This window comes from Pholcus phalangioides, unplaced genomic scaffold, assembly GCF_987345545.1.
Source record: "Pholcus phalangioides strain wild (caught in Gottingen) unplaced genomic scaffold, Ppha-v1.0 ptg000021l_1, whole genome shotgun sequence".
Taxonomy (NCBI): domain Eukaryota; kingdom Metazoa; phylum Arthropoda; class Arachnida; order Araneae; family Pholcidae; genus Pholcus; species Pholcus phalangioides.
In genome coordinates, this window is record NW_028301614.1 from 7,169,173 (window position 1) to 7,188,478 (window position 19,306).

At 39.1% G+C, this 19,306-nt stretch overlaps 3 protein-coding genes across 3 annotated transcripts in view; all 3 read left to right on the top strand.

Annotated features, from left to right (window-relative positions):
* Window positions 1–3,103, top strand: part of LOC149070553 (uncharacterized) — a 28,870-nt gene extending 25,767 nt beyond the window's left edge. Inside the window, exon 2 of the mRNA XM_089249030.1 lies at window positions 1,642–3,103. The gene's annotated coding sequence lies outside the window, so the exon portion shown is untranslated. The remainder of the gene's footprint in view (window positions 1–1,641) is intronic.
* Window positions 3,104–13,388: 10,285 nt separating this feature from the next.
* LOC149070554 (uncharacterized) lies at window positions 13,389–14,396 on the top strand. The gene has a single exon (XM_089248881.1). The coding sequence runs from the start codon at window positions 13,389–13,391 to the stop codon at window positions 14,394–14,396; it is 1,008 nt and encodes a 335-aa protein (XP_089105007.1).
* A 90-nt stretch (window positions 14,397–14,486) lies between these two features.
* The window catches only part of LOC149070555 (uncharacterized), a 55,725-nt gene continuing 50,905 nt past the window's right edge, over window positions 14,487–19,306 (top strand). Inside the window, exons 1-2 of the mRNA XM_089248882.1 lie at window positions 14,487–15,011; window positions 16,095–17,172. Coding sequence (XP_089105008.1) covers window positions 14,487–15,011; window positions 16,095–17,172 — 1,603 coding nt within the window. The remainder of the gene's footprint in view (window positions 15,012–16,094; window positions 17,173–19,306) is intronic.

Below are 19,306 nucleotides of genomic sequence, written 5' to 3' on the forward strand. Positions count from 1 at the left end.
AATGTAAACGATACACTTATTGGTGGCATTTTTTAAGTGTTATAAAATAACTTTTATAAAACTTTTATACTATGTAATGCCGGCCTTAGCCGTAAGAATGTGTTTGGGACGTTTTCTTCAATTTAGCTTTCCCCCCGTGTCGGTTTGCAAACAATATCATTTGCACCGGTTCGCGAAATTGATTTGATCATTTATTTCATCGGCCAGAGAGTATAAAAAGGTTGGAAATGAATTGTAAGATGTAGATAGTTTATTTCACCAGAACAGTGATTCTCAACTACTGGGCCCTGCCGTCAGTAAAACCGGGCAGTGATTGATTCACTGTTTCATTTTTCCTTATTTATTTTCCATTACTCGTGTGTTATGACCGTGCCTTCCACTCACAAAAAAAGAAATCAACCGGGCCGCAGGCTTCCTAATGTTGAGAACAACTGCACTAGACATCTATGGAAAATGTAAAAAATTGCACAATCCTGTTGGTTGTCAGCGCAAATTATTCTGTTGTCCGTTAATTTCAACAATAATTATATTCGACACAACAAAAAAAATATAATTGCTGGAATTCTTCGACAAACATACTACAGTAACCGGCATTATGGCGCACGAAATGCATATCATGAGAAAAAAGTCTTATGTGGATACTACAGACTGGTTTCAAAACAACAAGCAGTTTCACATCCAGAATTAGAAATATAGTTTTGCTTTCATTGAATGCGGCAGGTGTCTTTTACCACCGTGAAGGTTACTGTTACGGTCCCAGGTTCAAACCGGGGAAACTTGTTTTTTTTCCCCCATCGGTACACAAACTATTTCTCCCATTTGTGTGACATTCCGCTGAATTTTTCCGCTTAAATTTCACTGGTCTGCAGGTATCAAAAAGGTTCAAGAATACTGTAATATTATAGTATACAGGGTGTCCTGTAAGTGCTAATTTTTGAGGCCTTTATCTCATCATCCGTCCATCTCAGATGTATAATTTTAATTTAAAAAATGCTGAAAATGTGTTCAAAAATTGCCCTGTACCAGTTCCCTCTGAGAGTGAAAATACTGTGTAACACAATAAAAAAATATAAATTTTTATACGATCCCCCTGTGCTCTAATTTCCAATTAGAAAATGATGCCCTGTCTCGCCTGGGCTCAGCAGAAAAATTTCAAGCTTTTAAGTGCAATACTTGCTAAGATATTCGAATTCAAAAATCGAATAGTTGGAAATGGACAGCATAAATGATGTAAAGGAGCGTCGTCCGTTAGTTTTTTTCCGTTATTTCCCAATTTTTCTCCGTTTTCGAATTAAAATATCTCAGTGAATATTGCAATTACAAACATGGGACTTTTTTGTTGGGATCAGAAAAAACAGGGCCAAAACTTTCTAATTGGAAGTTGAAGGACACTTCCAATTAGAACGTTTATTTTGTTACACGCAGTCTCAAAACTGGTATAGGGTGATTTGTGAACGCCTGTTGAAATTTTTTTTTAAATTGGAATCATATCTCTACGATCGATGGTTGGTGAAATAAAGACCGCAATAGCACTTACAGGACACCCTGTTTATCACTTTATTCTTGTAAATATAGTGTAATGTTTATGTAAATATTAAGGTACACCCGTGAAAAAATTTCAATATTTCAATATAATTGCAGGAGTTTCCCGACTTCTTGAATCCTAACCACGCACGTGCCGGAGAGAGACAGACAGAAAAGAGGAACCACGTGCCAGAGACACCACAGAACCAACCGATCACCCACCTAACGAATCTTCACCACGAACAACAAAGTCAGCAGAAGTCCAATCTATCCAATGATGGACCGGTGCCAAATAAACGCAACCCCCATCGACGTTTCTTGTACTTCGAATCGGAAAGAATGGTCTTGCCATTATATACACAGAGTATACAAAGAATATATTATACTTACTCCGGTGAAAAATGCAGAAAAAAAATTACATAAAAACTATTTTATCTAATTGTAATATATGTATACTTTATAGAGAGAGAGAGAGAAAGTGCGTGAATTCATTTCGATACCGTGCAGGGGGGAAACCTCTTCAGCCTGCGTCTGTGTCTAGTCGAGACTGAAACCAATTAATTAATCAATCACAAACAGAGCTTGGACTCGAGAATCGCTGTAAATCGGACTCGATCGTTTCGTATGAACTTTTCTCCTGAATTATTATTATGATTATTGTTGTTGTTTTTTCTATTGAGATGCTATCATGCTTTAAATGTGAGTTGAACGCCTTGAGTCATCGCCGTTTTTTTTTTGCCAATTTACCAGTAAAAATATTCAAACAAGTCGTTAATAGATATGAACAACCATAACAAACTTCCTTATTCTATTTAAGAATATTTTTCGAATATTTTCAAATTCATGATGATAATATTAATAACAAGTAAGTGCAGAAATAGGATTTTTGTCAATCATTATATTCGGTTGAATACGCAATCGTTAATGAAATTTTATCACATTTAACTCGTGTAAAACTTTGTGGGAAAGTAGTTGATGGGAAAATTCCATATATGGTGACTTCCTACAGTATCTGTTTTGGCAGATATAATATTAAGACGACAGAATTAATGTATTCTGTATTTTCTTGCGTATAATCCGCGGGTGATGCGTTAAAAAAAAAAATCGGAATTTTTTGTCCAGCTTACATGTCACTGTATTTTCTTTCTGCAGTTTTTTTTTAGGAGAGTGGATTAGAAATAAATAATTTGAATATTAAATTTTTGAAAAATTACACTGGACAACAAATTTTGGAAAAGTTTCTGCGACCGAACAAAAATTGTCACTTTTCGTGCAATACGCTGCATTGAACACGAGTTTAACCAAAAAGCTGGATTGGCTATAGTTTTCTTTGAAATAACCATTTAATTCACATGTAATAACAAAATACTACACATTGAAACACAACACAAGTATGAAAAAAAAACAAAATTAATATACAGAATGAGCAATACAAAAATGCACAGACACTTCACCAATATATAGAGGAACAATATTCGTAAACAAAAACACAACACTAATACACAGAAACACCAAACAAAATACACAGAAACACCAAACAAAATACACAGAAACACCAAACAAAATACACAGAAACACCAAACAAAATACATCGAAAAGCAAATGTATTACAACACAATAGCTCATTTATTGGCGTCTGACACGTTCTTAGTTTTGCATTACTCTTGTACTGGACACATTATGCATCTCTTACAATTGTCCAACGGTAGCCATCTAGCATCGAAGTTGACCATGTTCGCTAGTAAGATTGTCTATCGTCCTTACCACTTTTCCACCATACAATAACACTCGTAAAGCCCTTTTTAAATGTTAGCATGGTATCATCTTCAAAACTAGAGCCAACGAAACTATTTCATGGTGATATTCGTATTCAACAGGTCAAAAATATTGGGAATTGTATATTTTCATGTCGGACGCAATTTGATTGTTATCCAGTGTGATTTTCCCAAGCATTATGCATGGTTATCGATGTAAGTAGAACTTTTTTCCCCACACACATCTTTTTGTCTCTTCACAGACATTTTTTTCTACAAAAACCTGACAACGCCTTTCACTCTTGAAGATTATTAGATAAATGAAATTTTCGCATGCGGATCATACGCCGCCGTGGATTATAGCAAAAAAACGTCCACCTTGCCAATGTCAACTTTCTCTTGTGGATGATTCTCAAACTGATCATTGGCCATAATCAGCACTGAAGCCTTAAGAAATCTGAAATTCTGAATAGGTCCTGAACCTATCTTCAATCAATTCTGTGTCTGAAACGTTCGTAAATCTTCAGCTGGTGATTTGTGTGGCCAAGGTAAAACTACTTCACCAATACTACTCTATTCACCAATGCCAATATCACAACGAAAACCTTATGTATAAGAAACCAGTAACCACATTCAAATATAAAAACTCTTTCAATCTTTATGAATATTTGAACCATTTACAAATTTATAAGACACTGTAGTTCGCAACGGCGTACGTTCCACGTGTGAAAATTCACTCATGAACAATGATATTTTAAAGAAGTGAAAGGGATTAGTGATTCGGTTTAGTAGAAAAAAGAAATATGATTTTTGTACTCAAAAATCTGTACGCCATCTATAAATCTCCAGAACAGAATATTTTTTGAAAATTAATTTTGAAAATATTAATACGATTCAAAACTCCCAGAACAAAAAAAAAAGTACACATAATTCGTAAGATCATATATAATCCGCATTAACGAATTCATAAATTTTCAATCCGCAGATTATGCGCAGGGAAAATACGGAATCCAAATATATCAAATAAAAAAGTTGATGCAAAATCCACAATAAATTCTGTAAAACAGTTTGCATTCAAATATTATGTCTTAACCCATCAATCGAGTAATTATGAATTAATTTAATACGATCAAGGCATCAACTTGATCTCAAATCCCACCGATAAATATTTTCACAAATCCAATAGTTATTTATAGGACACTCTGATTGGTCAATCAGTTTCATTATTATTAATTGGCATCGATGAGGAACTTATAAGTGTTCGATAAACACGCAATTCATGTGGCATTTTTTTTTATGTAACTCATTTATGGGCGATAAGATTTCTCTTTTGTTTTCTTTTTGTTTTTTCACGTTTACTTTAATATCTAGATGTAATTATTTGACATTTAGTATACATATATACATATAATATAAATATTATAATATATATATATTTCATAGTTATTATACCTTTCTTGTATTAGAAGGGATGAAATAAATTTTCTTTTTTGATGGAGACAATGTCTTTTGTTTTCTGGATCAGTGGGATCAGTCTTTTTCGGGAATAATGGATCCTGTTACGAGGTACGTATGTTACGGTAAACGTGATAAATCGGGTAAAATGCTTAATAACCTGCTATTATGCATACTTTAACAATCATCTTGGCAAGTTCGATAAATTCGTCACTTTTACCGGCAGTTATGCATGCCAACCAAGTGTCGTTGGTAAATTTGAGAAATACTTGAAACGTATAGCCTTTATCTGCGATTATGCATAATACTCTAGTGCAGGGGTGGTCAGCTATAACGTCGCGGACCTCATCAGTGTTGCAACTTCGGTGTGTAAGCCTCTCCATTATTAATTGACTTAATTAGTTAGTTATTAAATGAATTTTGTCACTAGAAATAAGAAGTTTGTAAGCAGTTTCTTAATCAAGAAATCTGCTGTGGGAACCCGATAGTTCAAATAATGATCACAAATTTAATTTTTTCACGGAACTTTTACCTTGTCGCGGGCACCTTGAATATCACTTCACGGTCCGTGGGCCAGTTGTTGGCCACCCCTGCTCTAGTGTAATTGTTGAATTTGATGAATATGAAATAAAAATTCCAAATGAGTCTAGTATGGGTGATATGGCACCTGAGTGATGCAGGGGTAAAATGCTCGTCTTCGATTATGAACGTTACTGTCAAGGTCCACGGATTCGAATCCGGGCAAAGAACGTCAGAAACAAGTTCTTTACCTACCGAGTCTGAGGCAGTCACCGATAGATGACGCCTTCATTTCCCACCAAACTCCACTGGTTGAAAATTGCCTCGTGACGATATATGACCGGAGTTGGTGTGCGGTAAAGTAATGTGTGTGTGTGATATGAATATAGTCGGACCCCGATTTAAAGATAACAGTTGTACGATTTATGTCATGTTTACCAACGACGCGACGCTTGAGTATTATGCGTAATCATGGGTTAAAGTAATTAATTTAATGAAATTTATCAAATTTACCAACAACGTTTGGGTACTATGCAGAATCGCCGGTAAAAGTGATTAATTTAGGGAAATTTATAAAATTAACCAAAATTCTCTGAGTATGCATAATAACCAAATTTATCACATTTACCGTAACATGTACTTTAGGTATGCTCAAATAAAATACAGGGTGTTCGGGCTGAAAGTATATCAAACTTCTCAGACCAGAACATGCATTTCTTGGAATTTTCAAAATGTTTTTGCATTTTTGACGATTGAAAAAATGTATTAAAAACACAAATGTGAGCAAATCTTTATTTTTCTTCTTCAAATTTTCGATTTTTTTTTGGTGAAGAATAACTTATTGCATTCACTTTTTTTCTCACCCAAGATGATGCGGCAATTGTATGTGAAGATATATATTCATCTTGTCATACAATTTTTTTACAGAACTTTATTGCTAAATTTTAAGTAATAAATCACATTTTCCCGGAGGCACCTTCTCCTGGATGCCACCTTAAAAATCTCTCTGAAAGTTTAACTTTAAGTGCTGCCCTCTGATGAAAACATTCAAAGATTATATTCACCATATTTTTAACTCAAAACTTACACAATCTTTTAAGTCAGGCTTGACTCCCTGAGATAAAAAGAAAACGTTCTACAGTGAGAAAAACCAACCATAGTAGCGCCAGGGTCTGAAAGGGATAGAGTAATAGATAATAACTGAGAGAGGATAGTGTTATAAAAATAGTGTGATGAGCCAGGGGTGTTGCTATGAGTTTTCTTATCCAGGTTTTCTACCGAAATTGCGCATGTGCCTTGTCTGCAGGTGCTACGAGATACTTTTCACAACAGTTTTGCGCTGACTGTCAATCAGCACGTGAATACAATAACGTGAGGCTGGGTGTGTGCTTACAGGCTAGCTAGATTTAAATCAGTGATGAATGTTAAACACCGTATATGAACTATATCGAATGCGGAGCGTCCCATGTGATTTGAAACAGCGTATCTCTGCGCGCACAGACACACACACACGATACATATACATACATATGCACTTTTATACATCCGTATATATGTATCACTAAGATATTGATATTCAGATTCCTTTGGTCGATAGAGTTGTCAAAGCTTACCATAAAAATTACGGTTTGCTATGGCTAATTACAAATGGTCATAATAGTCGCAAAAAATACGCCAACGTGGTTTATAGGGATCAATATAGGAATGTATAAGGATCGATATATAGGGGCCAGCGAAAGCCTGAATTTGGCCACTTCGTGAAGGGGTCAACTTGCATTGCCCATAAAAATAATTATGGTCGTCATATCGAAGTATGGATAGTCTCTCGATTTTTCCCAGAATGTCTACTGTACTTTTTTCTGAACATGTAAATTGTGTTAGAATTCACGACCCCCCTGAGGTAAGCTATTCCATTCATTGACAACCCTATAACAGAAAAACTCCCTGCGACACCGCAACCTACAATTGTCCCTTAAAAATCGATACTGGTGTCTCTTGCAGAAGCAGTTGATTGTCTGTGTATTAATAACTCGTCCATACTATATATCCCGTTGAAAATTTTGAACACTTCGATCATATTTCCCCCCACCCTCCGACACCTGCGTTCCTCTAATGTGAACATATTCAAGAAATCAAGTTTTTCTTCATATGTCAAGCCTTGTGTGCTAACAAGAGCACGCGTAGCTCTTCTCTGCGCTCTCCAACCAAGTCTATGTCTCTGTGAGGTATATGGTCTCCAAAATCTTACAGCATACTCCAGTCCAGGACGAACTAAGTCTTAGGAAGCAGAAGAATGATTTGAGGAGAACGTGAAGAGATCTTTATAAGAATGAAACCAAGCATTCTATTCGATTTTTTTTTACTACCACTGAAGAATGTTCAGAAAACCTGTCACTCGTCAATGAGAATTCCCAAATCAGTTACTCTAGTTGCATCCAGGATACTGATACCATTCAACTCTTAAGTGAAACCTGGGTTGTTCGGACCCAAATGAGCGACCATTCACTTGTCAAAGCTAAACATCATACTTCATTCATTAGCCCATGCTGCAATCCTGTTTCATTTGTCTGGAGCAACTCCCTATCGCTTTGAATATCGACAACCCCATTTAGCTTAACGCCATGAATTTGCTAGCAATCCCATCGATACCCTCATCGAATTTATCGATAAAAAGTGAAAAAGGTATTGGGAGGCTCAAGGACACTTCCTCGAGGAAATAACTTGTGACGCCTATCCAATCAGAAAGTTTCCCCGTTCAATATAATCCGCTGTGACCTATCTCACAATCACAATTCTATCCAAGTCAACAAGTTGCCCCCAAACCTGTCGACGTTTTGGCCATTTCCCAAAACCTTGGTCACGTGATCGTAGCACCCCTCAAATGCTATTAAACACTTGGCAAAAGATCAATTACCATAAACTTGGGCGATTTGGATACATACTCAAATTTCAGTGATGCCATCACCACTATAAATAAAATAGAGAGGTAGTTTCAAGCCTAGCCGCCAGAGTGAGCCTTCATGATTAAAAATGATGTGCCCAAATCTCTCATAACTATCCCGTTTTTATTTCCCCCCTGCCCACTTTCATCATAACCTATGTGATAGTGATCACGCCATTATAGTTATCCCAAAGATGAAGGAGATGTAGGTCAAGAGTAATAGTTAATATTTATCTGGCACTCTACACAACTTAGCCGCTGTCATAACCTGTGTTTTAAGGCATCGAAACATTGCGAAACTTTGCTTACTGAGCTTTGTGGTTACGTATTACGGTAACATCCCGTTAAGTCTTGATAGAAGTTTGCTTTAGTAAATATGCTTATTGCTTCAACTGTGGGTGATAATTAATCTAATTAAATCAATTTGTTGAATACTAGTTGTTTTTTCAGTTAAATGTTTAATATTTGAGGGGGGGGGGGTTACTTACGGATAATACGTTATATTTGTTACAGGCGCACACAGTTATTTAGATACCATGAATATGTAAGAAATTGTTAGGGTCCAGACCTTATAGAAATTACACCTTACGGTGCCCAATTTGTTTGGGCCTCCTATATTTCCTCAAGCAGTCAGCATCATAGTCAACTATTTCCTTCAAATGCTCAAATTGAGAATTAAACATTCGATCAAATTGATCGTTGTTTAACTTCTTTATATATGTGAAGATGTGAGTTATATCCAAGTCTTGTCTGATATTAATTCCACGAACAAACCAAGGGGCTCCAACAAATTTTCTAAGTATTTTATTCGGAGTCGTCTGTAATTTTTTGATGTTCGTTTTACAAGCTTGCGCCCAAGCTGGCGAAGCATAGAGTAATGTAGGTCTTATTATAGATTTGAAGAGAATGATTTTATTCAAGTTTTGCCTGTGGAAATGTGATACGATTCTATTTCATCCATGGTTTCTTGTAAATTGTTGAAGGCCTGATTTGCATCCCTGCTACTGCACAAAACTGCACAGTCGTCTGCAAATAAAGATATTATGCCATTTTGGGGACAAGGTATGTCATTAATGTATAGCAGGAACAGTTGTGGCCCCAACACACTGCCCTGAGGCACAGAGGCATGAATTTGTTTTATTGAAGAAAATGTATTTTGAATTTTTACTTGAAAAGTTCGACCTAAAAGATAGTGATAGAAGAATATGACCATATGCGGAGGCATATTTAAGTCAATGAGTTTGGAAAGCAATGTAGCATAATCACAACGGTCGAATGCTTTTGCTATGTCTAAGAATGATGCAGCCACAAAATCAAAATTGTTAATAGCTTCATTTATGAACTCTGAGACTCTAACTAGCTGTGTTACACAAGAGTGCTCAGGTCGAAACCCGTGTTGTTCGGGCCTAATTAAATCATTTTCATTGATGAATTGTGTAAGTCTATTTGCAACAATCTTGTCAAAGATTTTACTCCAGTTGTTCAGTAAACTTATTGGTGAATTTTAAAGAAAGTAATTAAATTAAATACGTATTAAAATACTGTTTCAATGCATAAAATTATTAAAACTAAAATTTTTCTACTCAAAAGATCAGAAAAAGTGTTTTGCTGGCCTAAATGTGAAAAATCTGAAGGGGGGAAAAAATACATGATGATGTATAATTCATTAAACAAATAAATTTTTACTTAAATGTGCTAATAGATGGCCCTACTAATAAAAAATAATTCTTCATAAGCTCAATACCGAGGAAAACCCGTAACCTGCTGTGTTCTGCTGTAGAGACCATAGTGAGGATGTAGGTTTGAACCTTGTTCATGGCACAGTGGTGGTCGAATGAATTTGGTTTCCTGTGGTTTTCCAACTTCAGGGCGTGAATGCGAGCCTGCAGAGAAGATCCACGAGTGCTCTTGATGGCGCACGGTGCATAAGCCGTGTAACAAAATAAAAAAAAGCTAAATTTTTATATGGTTCCCACCCAACTTCCAATTAGAAAGTTGTTGCCCTGTCTCTCCTGATGCCAAAAAAATCATGTCCAATGATTTGTCCAATTCTATGTCCAATATTCACAGAGATATTCGAATTCGAAAAACGGTGGACATTTGGGAAAGAGCAGTTGTTTTAATTTTATTGATATCACCGAATATATTGAGTTGTTTTAATTTTATTGATATCACCGAGGGTCCAGTATGTCATAAAGATTGCCCCAGTCTTTATTTCGTCTAAATCGGGCGAGTAGAACCGAAGTTAAGAAGACTTCGCCCAGCAGCTGAATCGTTCGAATGCGTGGCAAGATGGCGGTGACCGTATGTTGATAATCACGATTCTCGCACCAAGTAACTCTAGCATGCTGTCTGGTCCATCGATTGTAATTTTCGGGAGAATAGATAAATTTTGTGATTTCGATTTGATTCCAGATTTAATAATATTATTTTAAAATCTTATCTTTTGTATGAAGAGACAATTGTTTAAGAAACAGAGCAATCCTTGGTAAAGCCGGAGTGATAACGCAACTCTGCAATGAAATTCAGCCGGTTGCGTCGTGTGCTGAGTGATGGTCAACTAAAAAGGAATGTTGACTCAACGAACGAAAAAAGAGATGATGGGTTCAGGGCTAGAGCGATCTTGATGGAGGCTCTGGATCTATCACTGCAATCTCAATTAAATTTTCCCCCCCAACAGACATCGCTTTCAAAGAAGGACATCAAAAATTCAGCGTCACTGTACAAGACCATACTGAAGAGGAACTTTCTCCGAACCATGGATTTAGCCCAGCCCAGTGCAGAGAAAGAGGAATTCCTTTCCGTATTAAGATCTACAGATTCAAGATCAAAGGGATATCTGATTTTAGATGGTACTGAAGCAGGGAATGAAGTAATGAAGCAACCATCTTCTGTGTCAGGCGCAGAACAAGGGGAAACCGGTAGTGAACAACAAGGTGGACCCTACGCGTATGAGGCTGCTAAGACTATATGGACAATGCTGACAGATACGAAGAAAAACGGTAACGCCAAATCACGTAGTCGAATCCCGATAAGTGAAAGAAAGAAACTACAAGGTCTTCTAACAAGAACAATCGATGACATAAGAGACTTATGGGCGTTAATTAGCGTGACACACAAGAGTGTACGAGGGAGGAATCGCTACAGAGTTCCTCTTGATGAACAAGAAATAGTTCTACAACAACTCCAGCTGCTTCTTGAAGAAATAGCGAAGCCATTAGCATTTAAACAACTACGTTCTTGCCAAGCGTTGATTGGTAAAGGCTTGACAAAATGTGATGAAGGAGTGTCATCTATAGACTGCCACAAGCACAGCTCACGAGAAGCTTCGCTAATTACAACTTCTACAGTGGATACACAAACTACAACCGACCGAGAGGTAACCGAGGTGCGGAACGAAACAAAGAGAACCTACGTCAACAGGGGATCACAAACGGAAAAAACGGATATAGCAAAGGTTCAGACATCTAGGAAGAAATTCCAGGCTCCAGTGGATAGACAAAATTCGGTAAATGTCAACATGAGCAAAAAGAATCGGAAGATATGTTTCAACCCAATAGTTTCATCGGGTCGTAAATCTCTATTAGACTTTTCTGAACTACCCACTGACGAAGGAAGTGACGTTGCAGCTGAAGTAGAATCTCGAGTGGAAGATCGGTCGCCAAACCTACAGAAAACAGCTACTCAACTTGGAAATCACAAGTGCACCCTCACAACCGGAAATGATGAAAATGAGCGGCTGGATTGGTATGAACGTTCCACGATGGGGCAAGCATGCGAAGTCGATGGACAAACGTTAACTGAGAATAATCTCCAGAATAAAAACAACATGGACAACCCTAAAGATGGACAGTCCTCTGAAATCACTAGTTATAACCTATGTGAGGATGAAAACGCACACTCTGTGATATTGCCGGATGGCCATGCTAATTTAAACATTTCTGCAATAAGATCATCACAAATTTCAAATCTATCATTCTATGAGGAGGACAGTTGGAACGAAGATCAGCAAAAGCAACAAGACGTTTTGCAGTCAGCTCATAGTAACCTGGAAGGTGAAAACTGGAAGAAGGTATGCAGAAAAAATAAACGGCATCCATCAACATCGGAAGACAGCAGTAGTAAAAAAGACAATGGTTATATCTCAATAAAGCTGACGGATTTTACAACTCTCGACACGTGGCCTCCGTTAACAAAGTCCAGTGACACCTCGATAAGGCTAAAACATAAGGTAGAAAATGACAAGGCAAATTACAATCGTAATGACCAAGAACTGCAAGGTACTCAGCAATCGTGGTCACAGGTGGTAGGTGATAAGCCCTTAAAAAAGAAGAGATATGGTTATTAAGTGATGAGTGGTTCTAACAGACCACAAAATTCCATAAATGAATCTACAAACATCACTCGAAAGGATGTATGGTACTCTCGAATAGAGAAAAATCGGAGGATAGGAGCGGTAGACAACCACATCGCAGGTCACTACAGCCAACACGGACGAACATTGATTGGCAAGACGATTACAAGCAGAAAAGTGAACGTCAGCATCAATATGATGGAGGGAAAAACTACAAGCATGTCAGGATTCAGGCAAAAAGACCATTTGGCGGTAGAAGAAACAACAGAGAAGTGCCATCCTTCAATGGATCAAATAAACAATGGTGGTGTAACATACCAGCAGTGCAAGACAATCGCTTCCAGAGGCATAGTGACGGAAGAGCTGGGATTAGATCAGGCTACGAACTCTCAGAGAGAGGAAGATGGTCATCACAGAGTCGTCATACACATGCGAAATGGACTGTTCCCAAGGAAATAGCAAGGGGGGATTATCCCACATGCAAGGGAAGTATAGATATCAACAGGAATCACATACTGGGGACGGCTAGGTGTGATGATGGCGAAGGCAGACGCGATAATGCAAGAAAGACGTCAGGCTGTTATTCAAGATTTGGAAGAACACATACCCAGTCATCGAGAGAAATAAACAAAGCAAAAAATAGGTGTATAGACTGCACTCTGATGAACTTGACCCACGGTTCACAACTGAGAACAGATCATAGAACAGCCGGCAAAGAATGTACAAGCCATTTACTTGCACGGGGTCGCAGCTTGATACACTAGACCAAGAAGAGATGAGTGCTCAAATTGACGTAAACCTATTAGAAGGGGAGGCGCCCTTGCGTCTAATTCAGATTAACATGGACAGATCTAGGAACTGTACTTTTCATTTGGTGACCTATGCAATAGAACACAAGATTGATCTACTGTTGGTGCAGGAGCCGTGGGTTAATCGCGGTGCTCTCCGTGGCTGGCCACAACAATGGACTATATGGAGTTCACAAGATTCTAAAAGTGCAATTATAGCTTCTTCTTCGCGGGTGCATCCAGCAACTTATCGTATAGGTAAACAACTTGTTGCCATACAGCTTAGCCTTCGACAGAGAGAAATAATCTTGGTGAGTGCCTATGCTTCTCCCTACGAGGGTTTAGACGGGGTACTACAAGAACTAGAAGAAATACATCTATCATCTACTGCTAAAGAGAAGATGTTTGCTACCGATATTAACTGTCATTCGTCATTGTGGGGCTACAAAACTACAGACGCCAGAGGCTGGAAATTACAAGAATTTCTCAGCGGTCACGGCATGTACCTATTTAACGCTGGCCAAACAAAACCTACTTACGAACTTTTTGGTACGAAAGGATGGCCGGATCTCACGTTTACCTCGTCTGAAGAATTATTTGCTCACACAGCCTGGTCAGTAGAAAACGAGGATTCGCACAGCTCGCATCGGTATATTCATTTGGACCTGCATATAGAATGCCAATCTCAACTGCAATGGCGTTATAGGACGACCACACGGAGATTAATCAGGCTCAAGACACACACCAGGCCAATGTTAACCGATTTTGCACATCAGCTGCGTATGACACACACGGAAGAAGACCTCAATGCAACTGTGGACACCTTTATGGAAGTGTTGCAGTCTGCTTGCGTAAATATACTGGGACGTGCTCAAAAACATAACGAAAAACTTCCCAACTGGTGGACACAGGACTTAGCCATTCATAGAAAGAGGGTTCGAGCCTTGGAGAGAAAATTTCTCAAGGCTAAAGGTAAGTTCAAGGGTGAGACCCATACGATTTACAAAAAGGCTAGAGCAGAATATCTAAAGAAGGTTAAGAAAACTAGGAACGACTGCTGAACAAATTTTTGCGCTGCTGAAAATAATCCTTATGGGATCGCATACCGTTCTGTTTTCAAAAGCAAGAGAGTACCGCCTCAAGTTTTGATGATGCAAAGCGGGAGTCACAATTCCACAATCTTGGAAGCGGCGGAGCAGCAACTCGATACGATTTACCCAGATCCTACGGACACAATATCCTTGGTAAAACCAATTAGAACTGGTATCCCAGATGACGAGCAAATTACAGTGGAAGAGATCAGGAGTATTGTCACAAGATTGAAGAATAGAAAAGCACCTGGCTTTGATAATATTAGTGTTCCCATACTGAAGACATTATTCGAAGCCAATGCCGAATCGTTTACTGAAATTCTCAACAGGTTCCTGGAATTATCTCTCTTTCCTAAACATTTTAAAAAGGGGAAGCTCCTGCTATTCCTTAAGAAAGATAAAGACCCACAATTGCTACGGTCATATCGTCCGATTTGCCTACTACCCACTCTAGGTAAGGTCTACGAGAAAGTTATAGTGCAAAGACTTATGTATCAATTGGAGTGCATGAACTGGCTAAGTCCTCTACAATTTGGATTTCGTGCTGGAGGGTCAGCTGAGAAAGCTATAGATTCACTGTTGCAAGTAATTGTCAGTATGCATCAACAAGGCTATCAGACGGCGATAGTCACGATAGATATTCGTGGAGCCTTCGATTCGCTGCGCCATGAGATAATTATCAATCAACTTCGCCAACTGCCACTTCCTGGAAATCTGACGCGAGTTATTGAGAATATGCTTTCAGACAGATATATAATGATGTCCACAGACGGAGGAATAGCCATGAAAAAGCAGATGAAAGGGTGTCCACAGGGCTCATGCAGCGGCCCCTTGATGTGGTCACTTGTCCTCAACACGCTTTTACAGATTAACTGGGGCCCGCGGGTATATATACAGGCATTTGCCGACGATCTGGTATATGTTATATCCGGCGAAGACCATATAGCAATAACGGATGAAGCACAGACAGTGTTCGGAAAATTGAGCAATTGGCTGGCTAATAATAAACTTCAATTGGAAGTAGAAAAAACCCGCTTCTTGTGGCCGCACCCAAAGAAAAAGATGAAACCTAAGATCTACATTACAAATACAAATACAACGCCACAACAGGCAAATTGCCCAACGAGGTGGTTGACTTAAGAACATCATGGATCCCCAACCCATTTTTTGGAGTCCCTACCTACTACTGCTACACCCCACATGCAACCCCCCCACCCCGCGGAACCCCCCAACGAATCGGTACATGCGGGAATGTGCGTGTACGTGTAGTGCAACCTGACGTAAAGTTTGTTTCGGTGTAATGCTTGTTATGTGTAGTGCTGTCATCTGCCCCCAAATTTTCTAACTATGAGTGAAGTGTTATGGTTGAATGATTTACCGTTGTAGGACTGTTGCTCTCTGTGGCGAGACTTTTTTAACGGGGAGATCGGCTCGCATTTGCGCCTTGAAGTTGGGAACCACAGAAAACCAACTTCAGCCGACCACCACTGTGGGGTTCGAACCCGGATCCTCGCATCACGAGTCCGGCACTATAACCACTCGACCACCACAGCGGCAAAGGTATACGAATACATTGAAGGTATACGAATTCGACCGTCTCAGATAATACGATACCTTGGTGTGTACTCTGATAGTAAATTGAACTTTATGGCGCACATCCAAAAACAGGTCGACAAAGTAAATGGCACACTGCAATTACTGCGCAGATTGACCGGATCGAAATGGGGAATGCAGCGAGCCTTTCGCAACATCTTATATAAGACTATTGTACAAAGGCAACTTTCATATGGATGCGCCACTTGGTATCAGCACCCAACTCAAAAACAAAAGAGAGCTCTGGATATCGCACAGCGTCCCTTTCTTCTATATGTTACTGGAGCCTACGTTACAACCGCGGACGAAGTTCTGTATGTGGCTACAGGCAACCCAGCTTTGAGTATTTACATGGAGTACGAGGCTCTTAAGACCAGACTGCTACATCTTGAAAAGGACATAATATTGGACGAGCAGAGAATTTCGTCAAACCAATTTGAGCAGCGGCATAAGCAATGGCTGTTTCACCCAAGCAGACATCTCACCAAGTCTCAAATAATGCCATTTGGTATTGATAATATAGATTCCTTGGGCTCTAAGAAAATATTCACTGATGGCTCTAAAACAGAAACGGCTACTGGCTGCGCGTATGTGGTACTAGCGGAAGATGGTTCAATAGAGGAGCAATGGAGTCGAAGGTTAGCTAAAGAGAATAGCGTATTCCAAGCCGAGATTTTTGCGATACTCAATGCTGTTAAACGTGCGGGAGAGATGCTTTGTCCAGTAACAATCTTTACAGATAGCGCATCTGACCTCCTAGCCATACAAGATCCTGGTTCACCTACCCCTGACGTACGAAGTATTCGTCTTATCCTACGCGCTCACGACAACATAAGGTTAGTCTGGGTCAAAGCGCACGTTGGTATTGCTGGAAATGAAAAAGCGGATCAACTTGCCAAGGAAGCGACAACATTGGAAGACTTGGTTGTTCTACCTTGGCCGAGGAGTCATGCCCGTAATATCTTGAAAGACAGAATGCTTCATCTTTGGCAAGTTGAATGGAACAAGAACTCAACGAAAGACGTCTACACGATACAACGTCGAGTGGCTTTGCGCAAGTGTGTATGGCCGCGAACAAAAACAATCCTTTTAACTGAGCATGGTCCATTTCCGACATACTTGCAGCGCTTTGGACGATCATCTCACAATGCTTGTAAGTGTGGTGCTACGGGCTCGCTATGGCATTACGTCTGCCAATGTCCACACACATCAGCGTTTCATTTTGGTCAGATGTCACAAAGTCAGATGACGGCATTCAAAAGAAGAATACTAAAAAGTCCGATGAACTTCTCACGCATTCAAAATTTGATTCAATTTTTGGACCGTAACCTATATTTGCTGCACGACAAGATGGGTGGACTACGGAAGAAGCAGGATGAATTTCAGCCTTCCAGACCAGTAAAGCTGATACCAGGGAGAGTCTACAACTTGCGGCCACGTAGGGGTACCGGAAATTCACGAAACTGATACGTCGTTGAACGGTGAACTTTATTGGAGAAACTATAAACACTTAACATGTTAACGTTGTGAATCAATGCACCCCATAATCCAGCTAGCCAGCCGATGTAGCTTCGGGAATGATGAAATCTCCTAATTGCCCAGGAGAATTAAGACGTAGGATGCTTATGGAACAGGAATGTGTGCCTAGAATGAGCTAAAACATCTGGGTGTGCGAACATTGGCTGACTTGGACACTTGGACCAGGACATGTGACGCAAACATGACATTGATTCGTCGTTGTACGGCCTACATGACTAGTGACATCCAACGAACGCGGACGGACCGCCACCAACGGAATTTGATTATCGAGTCCGGACGTGCCAAGGACGCTATAATATCAATTTAGATTTCGATTCTTAGATCATGATTTATCATAATTATTCCGTTGATTTATACTCCTGTAATTGGACTTGTTATTCTGTTATACAAATTTATATAGATATATATACATATACATATACATATTTAATAAAATTCCGGATGCACCCATCTTTCGGGAACGCTTTGATATCTCCTTGAGATGGGAAGCGGGGTGTGTCCGGTCCTTCAATGTTCAATGGGAAAGAGCAGTGTTAAATGCAGAATTAACCATTTTACCCGTATTTTAACGCTTTAATCTTCCCCAAACTTACTCCGTTTTTTGAATTCGAATACCTCTGTGAATATTTAAACTTAGAAACATGGATTTTTTTTGTTGACATCAGGAGAGACAGGGCAACAACTTTCTAATTGGAAGTTCGAGCGCAGGGGGGGGGGGGACGTACAAAAATTTATATTTTTTTATTTCTTTACACACTGTATTTTCACTCCCAAAACTGGTACAGGATAATTTTTGAACGCCTGTTGAGCACTTTTTAAATCGGAACCGTACCTCTACGACGGACGGTTGATGAGATAAAGGCCACGCTAGCACTTACAGGACACTCTGTATATTCGATATCCATTCTTTTTATGGACATCTTTTTTCAGCCACCTCGTTGGACATTTTGTCTGTTGTGCCCTTTGTATGATGGTAAGAACATCACGTGAAGTATCGAATTCGGTGTGATTCGTACCAGTGCAAAGACCATTACAATTACGGAGGGATATAATTTCGATGACCCTGATGATTCAATAATTTGTAGGAGCCTTAACAGGGTAATTAAACTTGCCTGATTCGGAGTAGAGTCATATCCGGTGGCCATCCCGACATGCTGTCAAAAGAATGCTTACTCTCTTACCTTCGAGGGTGTACGATGGCTTCGGAATAATCTGGCTCACAACTACCAAGTTCACCCATAGCCATAACACGGATGAGTATTGCTTTCTTAAGCAGCCCAGGGCCAGTTCCGAAGATGTATTTGTTTATTTGTACGCATTTAAACATGTCCGGTAAGTGCTCGGGCACCTATTATATAATAAAAGGTAAGTGATTGAGCAGGTGTTGTCTTGCAGCAAAATCGTCAACTCCGAGGATTGTTGAGGATTGGTGAGGGACAATGCAAGGTTATGGTGTCGCAGGGAATTTTTCTCCAATAGGGTTGTTAATAAATGGAATAGCTTACCCCCGGAGGTAGTAAATTGTAACACAATTGACACGTTTAAAAAGAAATACGATAAACATGTTGGGGTAAATCGAGAAGCTATCCATTCTTAGAATAAGACAACCATAAGTATTCTTTATGGGCATTGTATAATATTTTATCATGTGTATATATTGTTTGTAATTTGTGTTAATTGCATTTTTAATTGGGTTGCTGTATTTTTGAAACATATGACATCCATATTTTTATGGGCATCTTTTTATC

Excerpts from the sequence above, each read along its gene's own strand:
- LOC149070554 (XM_089248881.1), top strand. The coding sequence starts at position 13,389 with ATGGACAGATCTAGGAACTGTACTTTTCATTTGGTGACCTATGCAATA.